Source organism: Rutidosis leptorrhynchoides, chromosome 3 (genome assembly GCF_046630445.1).
Source record: "Rutidosis leptorrhynchoides isolate AG116_Rl617_1_P2 chromosome 3, CSIRO_AGI_Rlap_v1, whole genome shotgun sequence".
NCBI lineage: Eukaryota > Viridiplantae > Streptophyta > Magnoliopsida > Asterales > Asteraceae > Rutidosis > Rutidosis leptorrhynchoides.
Window position 1 is genome coordinate 641,585,968 of NC_092335.1, and position 21,178 is coordinate 641,607,145.

A 21,178-nucleotide genomic window follows, 5' to 3' on the forward strand; every position below is an offset into this window, starting at 1 on the left:
TCATAATCATTAAAATCTTCTTACACTTCCATAACATTAAATCATCTTCAGTTAGATTCTTTTATAAATTTGTATTAATTATTAATCATATCTAATTAAATATCTCTTCATACATTAAGAAATCTTTTTTTAGTTTTTTCTATTGGAGTAAAAACTGGTTACCATATAAAGCACTTGGTAAAGAGCTTTACCACTAACCTACACCAAGATCAAATTTAAGAAAAGAAAAGAAAAAAGAAAAAAAAAAACAGGGAAGGAAATCAACAGTAAACAAGTCCAAAAAAAATCCCAGTTATCTGCATATATATCCAAAGAACATACAGAAACTCCAATTTAAGTTTATTATTCTAGACTCAAATGATTCAAATCTTCAAAACAATTGTGGTTTGAAGCTCTTAAGAACATCAATCTTCACTGCTTCCCTAATTCAACATCATTTTCCACCCGACTATAGAAACGCACATGAGTAGTATCCGATTCCACATTACCTTCATTGACAGTTAAAACATGATCCTTAATAAATCTTTACCACTTCTTCTAACTAATTAGTTGCACACGACATTCATGAAATTAATCGTGATTCTTTGAAAATTAAAACCAGAAACATTTTGCAAATGGCCAAGTAAATCTCCAACGAGGAAAAATGGTCCCCATATCAAGATTCGTCTCGATTTTCACATCCTGTCTTTGTAATTTGAAGGCACTGATCCCATCTGAAGTGATTCGGGAGCAATTTGCCATGTAAATAACAGACATGCGTTTGCATCCGTTGCCCAAACTTAGTAATCCTCTATCACAAAACTCCCCACATCCATTCAAATGTAGTATTTGCAACTTTTGACAGTACAAACCAATCGACTCCCAACCACGCAAACCAACTTTTGTACAATATGATAGGTCCCACTCTTTCAACAATGGACACCCTTTTGATATGCTTATGACATCATTGTCGTCAACGAAATTGCAATTCTGTAGTTCAAGTAATTTAAGATTTGCACCATATCCTAAACCGATAGTTGCCAGCCCTTTTCCCAAAGTACTCTTTTTATCAGGCGAGGAAAGATTTAGATATTCAAGACCACCTCCACTTAAGATTTCAATAACACCGGTAGAATCTAATGCACAGTGACCGGCACTTAAAATAGCCAAATTAGAAGAACACCCTCTCAAGCCTACACCAACAATTTTAGTGCAGCACGTTATTTTTAGTGCCCTAAGTTGTCGACAATTCTTAGATATATATTGAATCCCGCAATCAGTTATGTCTCTGCAAGAAGCAAGATTGAGCTCTATTAAAGATTTACAGGATTTGGCTAGAACTTCGACCCCGCTATCAGTGATAGAACATCTGGAAAGACAGATAACAGAAAGCAATGGACAACAGGAAGCAATTGAAACAATTCCTGTATCAGTTACTTGACGACAGAAAGCAAGAGAAAGACACTGCAATGTAGACCCAATTTTTTGTAATTTAATTAAATCAGAATCTGGGATTCTCCTGCAATCGGCCAAGGACAGATCTTGTAAATTGCAAAAACGATTAAGCAATTTTTCGAGCATACAGGAATCCCACTCAGAGCGGTAATTTCTAATATATAATCTAATTTGGCATAAGTTTTGAACTTCAAGAAAACTGTGACAGGTTAGGCCAAAAGAATTTCGATCCACTTGTTTCTTTAACTTTAGGAAAATCAATTCCAACGGAAGATCGGGAAGGTTTGTAATACATGGGTACCGATTATGAGCACGAAGATCTTCCATTAATTCTCTACGTATACATACCCGTTGAAAAATATGCAACAAAAAAATATGCAACAATACATTAGAAATTATAAAATGGATTGAATTCGTTTATGCAACATTCAACCGTTTTTTGTCTATACGTATATAGGCAAACAAAAGAACTCATATATTAATAAATAAACCAAGTTACAAACAAAGGCACATGATGCAACATCCTGCCCAAAACAAATACAAGCAATAGACCCGAATTACCATTATAAGCACAGTACACAAACATAGAACACATGCATCAAGTGTCATATCTTTCATGACAAGCTACAATTAAGCTGAGATTTCCGTCAAATTAAGTAACAAACTTCATTTTAGCCTATTTCGAGCCACACTTTTCTGCAGCTTAAGTTACAATAGTTGACTATAAATATATATAAATATATCTATCTCCAATAAATTGAACTTAAGGTTTTGTTAAACATAGAACTAAAATATAGGGCAGTGATATATGCGGATACAGTCAAATTACCTTATCATATTTTGATCTCCAAAGTAGGCGATTCAAACTATTAACCATCAATAATAAGTAGTGATTGCTAAATTTTGATAACTAACTGTATATAGCTAGCAGATTCATGAACAATTTTATATATATAGTAATGAGTTTAACCGATCTAAACCAGAGAAACACTACCGTTTTTACACAAAATTCACAAAACCGATCGATCTGTAAGTATAGCATTTGTCACACAATAATTGCAACCAAAACATGAACCTCGATATGATAAACTATCTACTAATCGTAAATTAGAAATTGAACCAGTAACTAGTTTTATACATTAAAGGTTCTGCGCTTTACCAGTACTGATCGTCAATGGAAGCTGAATTGCTGAATTAGAATTGGTTCTCCTTCTGATGTTAGGGTTTTAATCGCTTATAGTTGTATATATTTAAAATCGTGAAATCTCACTTTTTAATTTTGGTACAAGTTAAGCCCCTCAACGTTTTGCCTTTTTAAGTTTTTACCAGATAATGTGAACGAGAGGGGTAATAGACATAAACTTAAACAATTTGTTTGGTTAAAATATTACTCATTTATTAATATTAAACATCACGTCATTTTATTAATATTAATTTGTATATTGTTTCAAAACATGTGTATCTGCAGGGACAATTAATTTGTATATATTATGAGAATATATTACTCGTTTACGCACAATCATCATCGAAGATGGTAAAATCTATTCTATTCTTATACGGAGTAAAAGACTAGGAAGATGATGTTATAAAAGGCTTTTTCACAAGTTTAAAAAAAATTCAATAAAAAAAATGGTAAGAAATGTTGATGATATCATTAAAGAATAATACTAATTTAAACAAATCCTTATTAAAATAATATTAATTTAATTATATTAGTAAAAGAAAATTCAATTTAAATAAAACACGCATAAATTGTCTTAAAAAAGATCAGTTACTCTTCAGAGTACTTTATTCATATATCTTTTTAATATTTGTCTGCCCAATGTAATACCACGCTTATTTTTTAATTGGCTCTACTATCCAATACCCACCTCCATCTCTACTGTTCAAATTTAAATTACTGGTTTTGAAGATGAATACCACGCTTCTTCTAGATTTAGGTTAACGAAATCGTTCATTACACAAAGCACGATTCTCTGTATCATTCATTCTTCAACCTCTGCTCCCTTCTTCAATCTCCAGGCGAAAGATGAGATAGTAAACACAACTGAAATTAACGAGAATTTTAGGGTTTTTTAGTTAAAAGATGAGATAGTAAACAATGACAACATCGACGAAATGGTGTTGCCGACAATCGTTGATTACCTTCAATTTTTTAGATCTGGAATTCGTTGGTTCTCAGGTAATAGGTTTTTTAAATCTGAAATTGTATAGAATATGGAATTTATCACATTTGTTAATGCTTTGCACTTGCACATGTGAGTAGTAATGAATGAGTTTATGATTTCAGTTTGAAATTGATGTATTTTACAATCATGTTCTTCATCACTTATAGTGTTGGTATTATATTAAATATAAATTTAAATATAAATGTATTGTAACTGATGTATTTTAAAATAAATTTAGGGTAATATAAAGTGAAATTCGTGTTAAGAATCTGATTTTTAAAAAGTTCATCTTTGTTGTTCATTGTGATTGTGCTATTGTAGGTTATCAAGAAGTATACCCGGTTGTTGCAAAAGTCACACCATATGTGCTTACAGTAGTTCATAAAAGGTATTTTGTATTATCAAGTCATACTAATTTTTTCTTATTTGTTTCTTTGGGATAGTTTAATGCTTATTAGACTTATATGTGCTCCAACGATGATGAAACATGATTTGTGTGGATAAAAATTAAAAGGCGAAATAGACTCTAAAAAATAAGGGACTCGAAAGGTATTTGGTCGTTGAATACAATCTGTTGCCACAATGAGGGATGTTGTAAATTTTCTCAGGTAGCAATGGTGGAGTCGCAAGTGCTGACAGAAACTTAATAATATCTTAAACTTGTCAAATTTGTTTGACCTTCATAATTCAAATTTGTCATGTACCAAATCAACAGTTTTACACTTATCGAGTTAAAGCTTATCAAATCTTTAAATATCAAATGCTAACATTAGTTCCAAGTTATTGACAAATTCATCATTATTGACACAAAATCCAATTACTGAAGTGTGGCAGTCTTCTTGAGAGAGGAGCAACTGAATCAGGGGATGATAATGGCTTAACGGTTCGGTCCATGTTGTTTTGCATTCTGTTGTTGGAAGTTAGGTGTATTGTTACCTTTTTATGTAAGTTTTATTGTGATTTCATACATGTGTGTTTGTTGCATCAAAATTTTTCGGTGTTCTTCCCTTCTTTTTGCTTTATTTCCTCTTATTTCGTTACTAATTAGAGATTTTATAATGGGTTTTGTGTTTGTTTCCATATTTCGTTAGGGTTGCATTTGGCTAGCACTTGAAGGTAATGGTAGTTTTGACTATTTGGACACTTGACTGGTCAGGGTTAAATGGGGTCAATTTGGGTAACGGTCATTTACAGCTACTAAAAAAGATAATTCTTTTATCTAACTCGTGAAACCACGGGTCATTAACTAGCGGTTCAATGGAAGGGCTAGAATGGATCACTTGTCCAATAAAATATGCAGGTTCGAGAGCAAAAAGAGCTTATATTGGCTGACAATCAAATAGTTTTCTGCATTGCTTCTGTTTGGCTTATATTTTTCGTAGTTGTTTCATGTGTATGTAATGTTGCTTATAAGTAACTAACCACTATACATGATGTAATTATTTCACGTATATAAATATATAATACTGCTTTGCCTTTAAAATAAAACATAATAATATGTATATTTATATAATCCAGACTAGTTAAATGACATGAATTCATAAGATATATAACACTTATAAAAGTTCTTCAAAAGAAAATCAGGTTCTTTAAAATCGAATAAAACAAGAGTTAAATGTCTTTTAAATTCATACGATACTTTTCATAACGAATTTGACATACAAATAGCCCATTGGTTGGGGCCCTGAGTGTGATGACCCGGGAATTTCCGACCAAATTTAAACTTGAATCTTATATGGTTTCGACACGATAAGCAAAGTCTGTAATGATGAGTCTCAAAATTTTGAACTATTTTAATATATTCATTTAACCATTGACTACTCTCGATGATTCACAAACTATTGTCTGTAGATATATATGTAAATATATTTATATAAATATAAATAAAGGTGTATATATAATATTTTGCAAAAAAATAAAAATGCACTTTAATTAATTAGAATTAAAAATTTAAAATTTATAAACAGAATAATTAAGTACAATTAAAATGAGTATATATAAACATGTATATGATATTATTATGAAACTATATGTGTGTGTGTGTGTATATATATATATATATATATATATATATATGATTCCTATTAATAATTGGTATTATATTGTAATATATATAAAATATATAAATATTCAATATCTAATAAATGTTGTCATAGGATATATAATAAAATTATTAATTATTATATAGTTAATAAGATATAAATTCTACATATTAAATTTAAATACAAGTTAAAATATAAAAGTTATACTAATAACTTTACTTCATTATAAATGTTAATATTAATAATTGTATTATTATAGAAAATATATAAAATTTGAAAAGTATAAGTTATTATGTTATAATTATTATTATTATCATTAATATCATTATAACTAATATTATTTTAGTATCATTAATAAGATTATTATTATTATTATTTAGAAATTTAATTTATTTAAATTATCATTCTTGTTAATATTATCATATTATTATCTTTATCAATAATATCATTATTATTAAAAACATTTTTGTCATGTTTTTAGTATATAAGGGTTAATATTATTATTAGTATTATTAGTTATTAGTAGTATTAATATATTTATAATTGTCATTATCAAAAATTAAGAATTTGATATATATATACAGTTATATGAGATATAAATTCAGATATATAAATAGGTATATATATATATATATATATATATATAATATAGTTATATATGTATATATAATTATATATATAAATACTGATAAATACATAAATATATATAAAGATAAATACGTATTATAAGTTATAAGAATCCAAATCAGTTAAATCATTATCAAACTGTATTTGATTTGCAATTACTGTGTTAATCGTTGAAATTGAATTCAAAACCATCCAAAATCTGTTATCAGATCTTTTCTCCTTTTTTTTTTATTTATTTATGATTCTGATAATGAAATGAGTCGACTGAAATTGCTATAAAACAACTGAATTAGTCAGAGTATTTACCACACTCAATCAACTGCACATCCTCTATATTAATCATCACTTCATCTGTTTTAATTGATTAAATTCTTTAAACAGAAAATGCAAGAACACAGCTCCCGTTCCCTGTTTTGCTCCATTTTTTTTCAAAAACATCAAAAACGAATTAATTTTGAAAATGTGTTGATGCAGTCTGGTTAGGAATTGTTTACTTAATCTTTCTGAAAAATCCTAAACTCCAATTCTTTCTAACGAAGCCAAATTTCGAAGTCAAAGTTTCAATTTCATAAAGTCAAAATTTGTTCTTTGTTGAAATTCAAACATGATTTAGTTTTAATTTAAATTGAGGGTTCATAAAGTTTCAAATGATAATTTAAAACATTTTTCATTCAGGAATCAAAGCCTAAAACGTTCTAAAAATCCGAGTTTGATTTTGAGATGGCAAACGGGTTCTTCAGCTATTTTTTTTTCTTTCTTCTGTTATTTATATTTTTTTTGTTATCTGTTAAATTCAAACATTTCAATTGTCTAATAACCAAACCTATTGCGTTTAATAATTCAAAAAAAAACTAAGTATTGGATTCATAAATAAATGGGTTTAAACTCTGATCGATTAAGATTTGGGGTGAAGAAGAAGAGAACACAGAAATATAGAATAAATAAATATAAGGTTCATATTAAATCAGAAAAGCATGTATGGCGTGATGGTTGAGAGGTTGTGTCGGGTATCGAGAGGTCTCATGTTCGAGCCCGGTTCATGGCGAATTTTTTTTTTAAAAAAAGCTCTTTAAAGGGTAACACTCTTATTATTATTATTATTATTATTATTATTATTATTATTATTATTATTATTATTATTATTATTATTATTATTATTATTATTATTATTATTGTTGTTGTTGTTGTTGTTGTTGTTATTATTATTATTATTATTATTATTATTATTATTATTATTATTATTATTATTATTAGGTTGTTGTTGTTATTATTATTTTAGAGTACTAATATTTATTATTAAAACTAATATCATGACGTTTATTATAAACACTAACATAAATTATATTATTATCACTACTATTACTAGTATTATCATTATTATTAATATTATTATTGTTATAATTAGTATTATTACTATCATTAACATTATCACCACTATTATTATCATCATTAAGTAATATTATCATTCTATAACTATTATTATTATTATTATTATTATTATTATTATTATTATTATTATTATTATTATTATTATTATTATTATTATTATTATTATCAAAATAATACAATTTATTATTATTTTCATAAACATTAACATTAGTATCATTTTTTTAGTACTATTAGTATTATTAATAACAAAAGTATTATTAATATGATTATCATTATTAGAATTGTTATTATTAAAAATTTATTATCATATTACAAAAATTATTATTATCATTACAACTATATAAATAATCATCATTTTCAAATATATATTCAAATGAAATCTATAATATATAAAGTAAAAATATGTATAATTGTTCGAATAAGATTATGTGTTTTAATATATATACAAATGATATAGGTTCGTGAATCTGAGGCCAACCCTGCATTGTTCAGTTTCGTCGTATGAATATTTTTACTACAAAATATTGGATTGTGAGTTTCATTTGCTCCCTTTTTAAATGCTTTTGCAATTTATTTTTGGGACTGAGAATACATGCGCTAATTTTATAAATGTTTTACAAGATAGACACAAGTACATAAAACTACATTATATGGTTGGATTATTAACCGAATATCGCCCTTCAGGTTATGGATGGTTTAGTACTTCGAGATTATTATACAGACGAGAGGTTCTGTTTTGGGGATATTCTATGCATTAAGTTAACGTCGGTTACCAGGTGTTCAATCCATATGAATGATTTTTGTCTCTATGCATGGGACGTATATTTATGAGAAATGAAAATGAAATTCTTGTGGTCTATTAAAATGGTGAAAATGAATGATTATGATAAACTAATGAACTCACCAACCCTTTTGGTTGACACTTTAAAGCATGTTTATTCTCAGGTATGAAAGAAATCTTCCGCTGTGCATTTGCTCATTTTAGAGATATTACTTGGAGTCATTCATGACATATTTCAAAAGACGTTGCATTCGAGTCATCGAGTTCATCAAGATTATTATTAAGTCAATTATAGTTGGATATATTATGAAACGGTATGCATGCCTGTCAACTTTTGATGTAATGAAAGTTTGTCTTTCAAAAACGAATGCAATGTTTGTAAAATGTATCATATAGAGGTCAAGTACCTCGCGATGTAATCAATTGTAATGTATTCGTCCAGATGGATTAGGACGGTTCGCTTCACTGAGATCCTTGCAAGAAGGTCTCAGTTTCGAGTCTTGTCTAGGAAGAATATTTTGTGGTGGCTTGGAAAGGGTTGGTAACATCCAATCAAACCGGGGTATATAATATCTCAAGCTGGTTTGATAACTAAGTTTAAGTCTATTCTTTAATTTAAAGGGTTATTGGTTAGTTGGACTAAAATTTTCTTATTATTGATCATATATTTGGTATTATATGTTGTGAAGATTTAAAGATACGAAGCGAAGTTGAAAAATTGAAGGCATAGAAGTTTACAGTACCGTTGGTCCACAATCAACAACCTAGAACGCTTATATGAAATCAATTGAACAGAATAACAAATAAGTTATAAAGTGCGGAATCAATTGAACTTTGCAAATTGAATTGACACAGAAAGAATGAACAATAGAGAAGATAATTGTTATTGAATTAACGAATTGGAATGAATTACAAGTTCCCTATTTATAGATTTGAGAAACACACTTCTCAAATCTATTCCAAAACAAACGTAGCTAAATAAAAGAAAACTAAATAATATCATATCTCTATAATGATCTTCTCCTAGAAATCAGAGATATTCGTTTAGATATATTTGTTTAGATGGAATCTCTTCATTCTTATCTTCAGTTATTTTACACGTATTTGATTTGATCTTTCTCTCTTTTCAGCACCAGTAGAATCTGTATTTCTCGTTGAGCAGAGTCTGTGTTCTTCAATCTTCCAGACTCCAAATATTACAGTCTCTAAATATACAGAATCAAATAATACAGACTCAAAATACTTTTCAGTTAAGACTTCTTTGACTCATCCGATTTATAAAATTCCTAACAATCTCTCCCTATCTGATGATGTCAAAACACATACACAAAACTATAAGTTGAATTTATCTGTAAACATTAAAATAAACTTACAGACTCAATAACTTAGAACCATTTAGTTTTTCTCTTCTTTCCTCCATCTTTCCTTTGACTTGAAGATTCAACTGTTACTCTTTTCTTCTGAAGCTTTGCATATTCATCCTTGATTTCACCACTCATAAACCTCAGATTTGAATTTCCTTCAATTTCAGTCAAATTTAAAAATAAGAATTCCACTAATTTTCTTCTGAATGGCAGACTCTGTTTGGATTCACACTTCTTAAGAAGTGCAATTAGATGGCTTAGTTGTGTGTCCTTAAACTTGTTCACTTTCATCAAATACTCGGTATCTTTTCTGTCTCTATACAATAGCCCTCCAGGATCAGATATATAAAAATTATCTTCAAACTTCACATGACTTGGAACCTGGAACATTGAATTCTTCTCATCTTCAAAAATCAGATTTACCCCATCAATTTTTGTTCTTTCTTCCTCTGAATGAACTCTGCAGTATACTTTATATTCTTCTTCTGCTATCATTCCCAGTTCATATGAAACATGAACTAACATGTGAATCTGTCTAAGAACGTCTGGTTTCAAATCTCACTCTTGCAATTTCCTAACACACCTTGCAATAGCTTTCCATTCAAAGAAACCTAAAATGAACACATGATCCAAATTAATTACCCTTTTGCTTTTATCATCCAAGATCATCTCAACAATTATAATCCCATCATCATTCCTTCTTAAAATACAATCAGCAATTGTATTGTCTTTAAAACCTCTATATGAAAATCTATCATTCAACTTCTAACTCAGATTCCTTTCTTCCTCTAATCTTTTCAAAACAAACTTCTCAGCTTTGGACCTTGACTCTTGTTCCTCTATCATGTTCAGATAATTTTCAATAGGCATTCCTTCTGCAGCAGCAGCTTCTATAACCAAATCATCAACTGCCTCCTCTGCAGGACTCAATTTTCTTTTACCAGCAACTTTTTCTCTTCTTTGCACATTTGAATATGTGCTCTGTTAACATATTCTGCTCTCTTTTCTGCTCTAGCTGTTCTCCTTTCTGCCCTATTCATAGCTAAAACAGCAATCATATCATCATCATTATCATCACCATCACTATCATCACCAGACTCAATGCTGATTACACTTGGCTTACACCCTTCATCCTTCTTTTTCCTTTTTAAAATAGATTTCTTCCTTGAATACAACTTGGTGACTTCAGGTTTAGATTGTTGCTGCTATTGCTCAGTTTTGTTCCCCCCCCCCCCCCCCCCTCAACCCTTGATTCACCTTCACCTTCAGCATGTGACTTGTTTTTAGCCTTTGGCTTCCCCTCAGCCTTTGAGTCCCCTTCAGCCTTTGACTCCTTTTCAACCCTTGTAAAACCTCCAACACCTACTATCCAAGGAATCCAGTTACCTGCACCATCATTAAAAATTTAACCCTTTTACCTAGATGCTTTGCAATGAACGCGTCAATTTCTAGCTTTCTCTTGTTCTCCCCCTTTTTGACAACATCTAGATCTTCATCAGACATTGGTGGCGGATCTATGTGAGTAATATGATCATATATCCTTTCTGAAAGATCTTTGATGGTACCAAACTCTGTAGATAGACCAGCAACCTCAGATCGAAGACTATAAACCTCCTTAACAGCTATCTCCATTGAATCTAACCTCCTGATTATAGTCTGTAAAATAGCATTGTTAGAACATGAAGTGGTTGCTTGATCTTTCTGTACCTGCATCACCACGCCTGTCAAATTCCCAACCAACCTCCTTACTTCCGCCAGCTCATTTCTTGTTGCCAAGTTATTATTCAAGTTGTTAAACCCAGCAGGCACACTTGTCAGCTTGTCATCAAACTGTGTAGTCCACTTAGTCAAAGTATTCAACACACTAACCAAGTTGACTTGTGTCTCAGGTTGGGGTGGAATATATGCATGGGGTGATTGCGTGGTTGGTGTGTCCTCACCTTCCTCCCGTTGAGAAAGACTGGGATCATGAGACACAGAAGGTTTTGGAGCTTGTACCTCACCCTGTGACCTGAGATCAGCATTGGCAGCTCGTGCTAGAATGTGTAAGGAGTTATTTGTGTACAAGCTAAACCCCCCAACTTTCCGTCTTTTTAACCTTTTACCAATTATGTCGATAGAGCTAAATAAAAAGAAACGGTCACGTACATGAACATCATAAAAATTAAAAAAAAAAAAAAATTGTTATAATGTAAGCTATTTTTTTTTTCTTTATTCTATTTTTTGGGAAGGGAGGGGTGTTTTTCCAACTTTCAATAGTATTGACAATATCGTCGCGAATTGATTTTCTTTCTATGTGGGTAGTATATTGCAAAGGTGGTTAAGTCTCCTCATGTCAATATCACCGTTCGAAAAAAATATATAGACCTAACTAAATTTGCATATTCATTAAATATGCTTATGTGTCATATTCGCCTATCAGGCCCATTTAATTAGGCCTATTAGTTTTTTCATAATTTTTTTATTCGGCGGAAAAACGGAAAACTTTTATAAATCATTAGAAGGTTCATCAAAAAAATGAAACCTCCTAGAAAGATACAAACCAATAATGCGGAGCAAAACTAAACTAGACCAAGTGAAATCTTGCAAAACCAACTAAAATACATAAGGACTTCAAAACTCAAAAGATCACGACCCCAGTAAGAAAAAGATGATAAACCATCTAACCGGCCATCGGAAAATAAAAAATCATCTAAAGACCAAAAACGACCGCCTTCTCACAAACATAAAGACTCAAGCCTCTTTGACAAAATCACCAAACACTTCCATCTCCTCTTCATGAGACAACTTCTTTTTTCTTTCCTTTCTCGGCTTTTTAACAATCGTTGATTCGGAAGACGGATCACTATAATTGTTAACGACTCCCTTTTGTACCCCTCCGATGTTATCCATTACATTGTTGAAAGCCGCAAAAGGATCCCAACCAATAGATTTGTTACCAATAGATTTGACGGAATGAAAAACACTTGCAAGCTTAACCAAACCCTCTTTCGGTTCTTCAGCACAATGGCTCGGCCCAGCAATAGATGAGTCCAAATTCACAGGCCCACTTGTGATGATCGCTCCAAATCCATATGGACGAACACGTCATTCATCGATTTCATTGCGAGGTATTTGACGTCTATATGATACGTTTTGTAAACATTGCATTCTTTTGAAAAGGCACACCATAAATGAATATTTAAATCAAAGGTTTTCGACATCTGATGATTTTCACATATAGACAATCACCGTAAATAATAGTTTACAATAGTAATTTCGTTGACAATGCAGTCAAAATAAGATACATGGTGATGATTTGGTGAATGCAACGTTTCCTTGATAAATATGCCATGTAAGACTCCATGCACATAGCTTGTCTAACATATAAGCAAACAGCGGAAGACTTCTAGGGAACCTGAGAATAAACATGCTAACAAGTGTCAACACAAAGGTTGGTGAGTTCATAGTTTTAATGTTGCGCACAATCTGTATATAAAGGTGGATCACAAGATTTCAGTTGTTCAATCCAGAAACGTTTATCAAAATATTCTACGAAATTGAGCACCCTGGTAACTAAACTTAACGTATATATAATTTGTACCCTTTGTATAATCATCTTAATAATACACGCAAACCAACGTGTACGCTTCTCAAATAGCATACGTCCGTTAAAAGGCTGGTGCTCTAGCTCGGACGGGGATATCAAGCCCTATGGATCCATATACTACTACTCGCGCCCACCAGTTCTTATAACTGGCAGTTACTAGTTACCAAAACTAAGGAATTTTCGGTTCAAACTCAGTGTAGAATTTAGTATGTACTTGTATCCATTGCGTTTAAAATAAAGTGCATGTATTCTCAGCCCAAAAATATATTGCAAAAGCAATTAAAAAGGGATCAATGAAACTCACCTTAGCAACATATAAAGTCGTTCACCAAAATGTGATCGAAACTCGGATTATCAAATAACCGTAGATCTCAACCTAGAGAACATATGTTGGTCAATAAATGTCTATCAAGCTAGGTCAGGTCATAGTGTATAAAAATTCTAATGCTCGAGATCGACATACAAAAGTTATCCAAAGTCGTTTCAAAAAGTCAATTTTGACAATAATTCAACAAAACGAGATGTGCCTTATATATGGATTCATTTACTTGGCTGGTAATATTCAAAAATCTAGTTTATCATTCTTACAAACAAGTTTCAAAAGCAATTTCAATCAACGTCAATCATAATTCAGTTGATCATATCTTTTAATTCGTTCACCGAAATTACGCGATTTCTAAATGAAAAGTTATTGATTTTTCGCCAGCTTTCCAAAAACATGCATATCATATACCTTTTATCAGTAATATATGTATTTACTTCGTGATTCATCATAACTGTTTAACGACAAAATTTAGCATACAAGCATGCATAAATATATATACTCGAGCACTAGACATGGATACACAATTAATGTATAAAAGATAAAATATGAGTGCTTACGTATCAATATTGAGATTCAATATTGTAGGAAAGTACGTAGACGCAACAGAGATGATAAACACTAGATTTGATTCACAAATATACCCTCGAACATTACCCATAACCTCCTTGGCAATAACCCATAATTTCCTTAGCTCTATCCCGCTCAAAAACCCATTTTGAAGGTGACACGCTCATAAACTCGTCGTAGTATTTTAGGTATATATACTACTAATAATAATATTATAATAAGATTAATAATAATAATATTAATCTTAATAATAATAATAATAATAATAATAATAATAATAATAATAATAATAATAATAATAATAATAATAATAATAATAAAATAATAATACGGAGGAATGAATCGAGCTTTTATAGTATGTGGCCTGCTACAGTACCTCATGCGATCGCATGAGTTTTTAGTGTTTTTGCCATGCGATCGCATGGCCGCCTTATCCGTTTTTGTTTGCTAGTTCGTCGACATCAAATAGTGTTTACTGTAGCAAACAGTGTTTACTGTAGCAAAGTCATTTTACTGTAGCAAATAGTGTTTTACTGTAGGAAAGTCGTTTTTACTTGTACATATATATATATATACATACATATAATTGTTCATGAATCGTCGAGAGCAGTCAAATGTAATTAAACAGTTCTAAAATTTTGAGATTCAACTTCATAGACTTTGCTTATCGTGTCGGAAACGTTAAATCATTTAAAGATAAAGTTTAAATTTGGTCAAAATTAGCCGGGTTGTCACACCACTACCCTTAGACCCGCTATTAACACCTAGTTCATCAACAACACTTGGATTGCATATGGCTGCATCACCGGCATCAGCCTTCGTCGCCAACCCAGGATCCAAATTAACCAAACCATCATCAAGCTCGTCTACAGAATCGAAAACCGAAAGCATACACTCGATAGAAGAAACCTTATCCTGATTAACTATCGCCGTATCCGATTCTACAACATCAGAAGTGGTAAAACGAACACTACCAACAAACAAGTCATTAGACTCCGGTTGAATCAACCCTAGAACAAAATTATTCCCCTTCTCAATAGTAGCAGTAGAGTTGCTAGCCAAACAACTAAACGAATCGCTATAATTACGGCAAAATTCCAACGATTTCAGGCACTTTTTAACGCACGATTTGCCATAACAGGGAACTCCAAATCACCAACGTAGGAAGCGTTAACATTGGAGGCTGCCATAGCCGATTTAACCTTTTCGGAAACAGACTCATAATTAACGTGGTAAGATGAGATGACATGACTATGAGCATTAGAAACAGGCGCGGCTAAAACGTTTTCGTCACATACGACACGATTGGAATTAATCAAATCAATCGTAGGAAATTCATCTGTAAAAATGCGATCACACTCGTTTGATGGGATTTCAATGATACGAATAAAGAAAGATTCTGATCCCAAGTTATGTTGACTTCTTTAACCGCATCAATAAGCAAAGACGGACAATCTAATTCGACGAAGGCATAAGCGACCCCAATTTGTTTGAGATCGGACGAAGTATGAGCAACATGTAAAACCTACCCGCCACAATTTCCTTAATATTCTCCTCCGAGAAGAAGTTAGCCAGAATACCAGAGATGTTGATTCAAGAGAAACGGAAAAAACATTCAATCCGGGAAGAGAAAGGTCCGATGAAAACCAACTCATCCTTGACGGGATGAACAGTACACAAATGCTCCAAGCTATTCTCATCAGCACACTTGATATACAGAGACAAGTTATGTAAAACTTAATGTCTATCCCACTTATTATGCATAACCAAAAGATTAATAAAAATTTAACCACTAATATTATTAAATTTAAGTTTTTTCCTTATAAGAATTTAACTAACAACTAGTTGGTTAATGAGTTTTCACATATAGACTGGTCAAAAGTTTTTTCGGTCTACAATTACAAACAGGATCTACTTATTGAGACATTCCTTACAACTTACAAGACTCTGAAGACTTAATAAATTAAACAACTGTTAAGTAAACATACAAATTGTGCTAATATTTCTTCTCTTTTGTTCCTCTGCCTCTGCAGCTAATTATAATTCTTCGAAGATTAAAAGCAAAAACGTTTTGCAAATGGCCAGGTAAATCTCCAACTGGGAAAACTGGTCCCTAGCCTGAAATATTTATCAATCTTCACAAATGGCCAAGTAAATCTCCAAGTAAATAAGTATTTCTTGTGTCGAGTCATGGGACCACTTATTCTTGACTTGTTATAACGCGCTCACGGTATGTAATAGAGATCGAGTTAGTCTAATGTGAATTGGTCAACTTGTCTTCCTTTGACGAGCTCTTCGATTGGTTAAACTCATGGCATGGCTAAAGGTCTCAAAAGGATCGCACTCGCAGCACCATAGCTTCTACCCTCTGGTGGTTATGGCGTCTGAGAAACAACTTGATATCAACTTATATACTACTATTAAAATATTTAATGTCTTCGTTAACATTAGAATTTTTGATTTTTCTTGATTAAAATCTAGAGGTAATAACGTGAAGTTTGTAGCTTAAAATGGAAAGTTACTTAAATACTCCTTGTACAAGATTTTATCATATATTTTTTTCTATTATGTTATATCAAATTACAACTTCACACTCTAACTAATTTGCTAAACACGCATATACAAATAAGATTCGGATTTTAATACGGAGTAAAACAATAGTGTAAAGTTTACAAATTAGCTTACAAATAACAATGAATGCATCTCATCCAACTAGATTGCTTTAGAAAAAAATTATTAGTTAAAGCACCGGGAGTGGTGACCCAGGTCACTTGACATGTCACTGGTGAGTGGTGACTTGTTGAGTCAAAAAAGTTGGAAAGTGATAACTTATGTCACTTGAGGTGTGTTAGTTTTTTGTTTTTTTTTTTTTAATGTTTTTTAATAATTATAATTACAAAAATTATATTTCAATTAAAATAACTTCCATTAAAATAAAAATAAAAATAAAAACATTACAATTTCTAAAAAAAAAAAAATTACAATTCCTATAAAAAAAATTACAATTCCTAAAAAAAATAAAAAAACATTACAATTCCTATAAAAAAAAATTACAATTCCTAAAATAAAATAAAAAAACATTACAATTCCTAAAATAAAAAAAGAAAACCAAAGAGTTCCTAAAATTTAAAAAAAAAAAAAAAAAAAAAAGACACGAACTCAAACCGGTACGATCGAGTCTTCACTCACGTATCCCTCTTCGCTACTGTTGTGCGGGTAGTGAGGATGTGATCGGGTGATGAATTGTCAGGACCATATATGGATACAATACAACTCGATATGCTCGCATTTGAGTTTTGGTTTCCTGACAATTTGATGCCATTCTTTTTTCGATCGTGAGAAACTCAAATTTCTCCGTTTCTGGAACAATATATATAAAATCCGAGGCCTCGAAGTCGATATGCTCTCTTAAATAGCTGAACAAGTGTTGTGTCCCACAACGTTACATCGGGTGAATCGAACAATTTACATTGCGGGTGGTAATACATCTTCCAGTCTTCGCTCAATTCGCCATCGTAACATTCATCGAAACAATGCAAGAATCCATTTTTTTTTTAAATTTGGATGTGAGTTGTGTAGAGAAAGTGGGGAGTTTTTAAAGTTGGTGAATTTTGATTGAAGTGGGGAGTGGATTTATATAGAGAAAGTCGGGAGTTTTTAAATAAATAAAAGAAATTATAACCGTTGCATTCTAAGTCGCGTGGGCGACTGACTGAGGTGAAATCGGGTGTAGGCAACGGGAGGGAGTGAGGGACGGCGTTGAGGGGTGGGGGAAGGGGTGGCGACGCGATGCCACTCCCCATGCTCTTATTATTCAAATCGAATCTAATCTAATTATATATCTCTTCATACATTAAGAATTCCTTTTTAGTTTTTTCTATTAAAGTGAAAACTTTTTATATAAAGCAGTTCGTAAAGAGCTTTACCATTAAGGTCAAATTTAAGAGAAAAAAAAACGGAAACTAACAGTAAACAAGTCTAAAAAAAAATCCAATTACCTGCATATCCAAAGAAAATATAGAAATTTCAATTTAAGTTTACTATTCTTATGACCGAGCTAAGATCCATTGCTTCCAGGTTCAATATCATTTTCCAAGTATTCGATTCCACATCAGCTTCATTTACATATAAAACTTGGTCATCATCAAATCTTTACCACTTTTTCTCATTAATTAGCTGCACACAACAAACATGATATCAATCTCTGAAATCTCTAAAAATGAAAACAAAGCACAAGAAAATCAGGTGGTTTATAAATAATTACATTAAAACATGAAGCATTTTGCAAAGGGCCAAGTAAATTTCCAACTGGGAAAAATGGTCCCCGGCTTATAAATCAACTCGATCTTCACATCCTGTCTTTGTAATTTGAAGGCACTGATCCCACCTGAAGTGATTTTGGACCAATTTCCCATGTAAATGACAGACAAGTTTTTGCAGCCATTACCCAAAGATAGCAATCCACTATCACACAAATTCCAACATCCCCACAAACGTATTATCTGCAACTTTTGACAGTACAACCCAATCGACTCCCAACCACGCAAACCAACTTTAGTACAACGCGATAGGTCCCACACTCTCAACAATGGACACCCCTTTCATATTCTTATGACATCATCGTCCTCAATAAATTTGCACTCCTCTAGATCAAGGATTTTAAGATTTGCACCATATCCTAAACCGATAATTCCCAGCCCTTTTCCTAAAGTACTCTCTTTATCAGGCGAGGAAAGATTTAGATATTCAAGACCACCTCCACTTAAGATTTCAATAACACCGGTAGAATCTAATGCACAGTGACCGGCACTTAAAATAGCCAAATTAGAAGAACACCCTCTCAAGCCTACACCAACAATTTTAGTGCAGCACGTTATTTTTAGTGCCCTAAGTTGTCGACAATTCTTAGATATATATTGAATCCCGCAATCAGTTATGTCTCTGCAAGAAGCAAGATTGAGCTCTATTAAAGATTTACAGGATTTGGCTAGAACTTCGACCCCGCTATCAGTGATAGAACATCTGGAAAGACAGATAACAGAAAGCAATGGACAATGGGAAGCAACTGAAATAATTCCTATTCCTATATCAGTTACTTGACGACAGAAAGCAAGAGAAAGACACTGCAATGTAGACCCATATTTTTGTAATTTAATTAAATCAGAATCTGGCATTTTCTTGCAACCAGCCAAGGACAGATCTTGTAAATTGCAAAAACGATTAAGCAATTTTTCGAGCATACAGGAATCCCACTCAGAGCGGTAATTTCTACTAATACGTAAGCTTATTTGGCTTGAGTTTTGAACTTTAAGAAAACCGTGACAGGTTAGGCCAAAAGAATTTCGATCCTCTTGTTTCTTTAACTTTCGGAAAATCAATTCCAACGGAAGATCGGGAAGGTTTGTAATACATGGGTACCGATTATGAGCACGCAGATCCTCCATTAGCTCTCTACGTATACACACCAGAAGAAAAATATGCAACAAAAAAATACGCAACAATACATTAGAAATTATAAAATGGATTGAATTCATTTATGCAACATTCAACCGCTTTTCGTCTGTACATATATAGGCAAACAAAAGAGCTCATATATTAATAAATAAACCAAGTTACAAACAAAGGCACATGATGCAATAGACCCGAATTACCATTATAAGCACAGTACACAAACATAGAACACATGCACCAAGTGTCACATCTTTCATGACAAGCTACAATTAAGCTGAGATTTCCGTCATATTAAGTAACAAACTTCATTTTAGCCTATTTCGAGCCACACTTTTCTGCAGCTTAAGTTACAGCAGTCGACTATAAATATATCTATCTCCAATAAATTGAACTTAAGGTTTTGTTAAACATAGAAATAAAAATATATGGCAGTGATATATGCGGATAGAGTCAAATTACTTTATCATATTTTGATTTCCAAAGTAGGCGATTCAAATTAAAAAACTATTATCCATCAATAATAAGTAGTGATTGCTAAATTTTGATAACTAACTATATATAGCTAGCAGATTCATGAACAATTTTATAAATATAGTAATGAGTTTAACATTTCTAAACCAGCGAAACACTACCGTTTTACACAAAATTCACAAAAAGGATCGATCTGTAAGTTTAGCATTTGTCACACAATAAATGCAAACAAAACATGAACCTCGATATGATAAACTATCTAATAATTGTAAATTAGAAATTGAACGAGTAACTAGTTTTATAAATTAAGGTTCTGCGCATTACCAGTACTGATCGTCAATGGAAGCTGAATTGCTGAATTAGAAATAGTTCTCCTTCTGACGTTAGGGTTTTAATCAGCTTATAGTTGCTGTATATATATTTTTAAAATCGTGAAATATCACTATTTAATTTTGGTACAAGTTAAGCCCTTAAACTTTTTGCCTTTTTAATTATTTACCAAATAATGTGACTGGGGGGTAATAGACATAAACATAAATATAAACATAAACAATTTGTTTTGTTAAAATATTACTACTCATTTATTAATATTAAACATCACGTCATTTTATTAATATTAATTTGTATAAATTATGAGAATATAGCATTACTCATTTACACACAATCATCATCATCAAAGATGGTAAAATGGTTCAATGGAAACGCTAGAATGGATCACTTGTACAAGAAAATATGCATGTGCGAGAGCAATTAGATCTTATATTGGTTGACATTTAAATAATTATCTGCACTGCTCCTCCTGTTTGGTATCCAGGTTTTCTTCAACTTTTGGTATCTAGTATGATTTAGAGAAACTCAAAAGATATGTAAATAATTCTTAGTGACCTTGTTTGTTTTTGATGTAACTAAACTTTTTATTATAAAAAACCTCAAAATAGTTAAACCGGACCAAACCATCTAGCACGACATT

At 31.6% G+C, this 21,178-nt stretch overlaps 2 protein-coding genes across 3 annotated transcripts; both read right to left on the reverse strand.

Annotated features, from left to right (window-relative positions):
• Positions 1–285: 285 nt before the first annotated feature.
• On the reverse strand, positions 286–20,575 carry LOC139899118 (F-box/LRR-repeat protein 12-like). Of its 2 annotated transcripts, none has more exons than XM_071881935.1 (2): positions 20,533–20,575; positions 286–1,768 (listed from the first exon to the last, which is right to left on the reverse strand). In XM_071881935.1, exon 2 carries the CDS (start codon positions 1,759–1,761, stop codon positions 592–594), a length of 1,170 nt encoding a protein of 389 aa, XP_071738036.1. In that variant the 5' UTR covers positions 1,762–1,768; positions 20,533–20,575; the 3' UTR covers positions 286–591. The 2 variants fall into 2 exon arrangements, with proteins under 2 accessions (XP_071738036.1, XP_071738034.1); XM_071881933.1 differs by lacking the exon at positions 20,533–20,575 and adding an exon at positions 2,594–2,649.
• On the reverse strand, positions 18,210–19,740 carry LOC139899119 (F-box/LRR-repeat protein 12-like). The gene is made up of 2 exons (XM_071881936.1): positions 18,551–19,740; positions 18,210–18,462 (listed from the first exon to the last, which is right to left on the reverse strand). Exon 1 carries the CDS (start codon positions 19,728–19,730, stop codon positions 18,888–18,890), a length of 843 nt encoding a protein of 280 aa, XP_071738037.1. The 5' UTR covers positions 19,731–19,740; the 3' UTR covers positions 18,210–18,462; positions 18,551–18,887.
• Positions 20,576–21,178: the final 603 nt, after the last annotated feature.

Bases quoted from the DNA above. Each gene is read 5' to 3' on its own strand.
- LOC139899119 (XM_071881936.1), bottom strand. From the start codon at position 19,730: ATGGAGGATCTGCGTGCTCATAATCGGTACCCATGTATTACAAACCTT.
- LOC139899118 (XM_071881935.1), bottom strand. From the start codon at position 1,761: ATGGAAGATCTTCGTGCTCATAATCGGTACCCATGTATTACAAACCTT.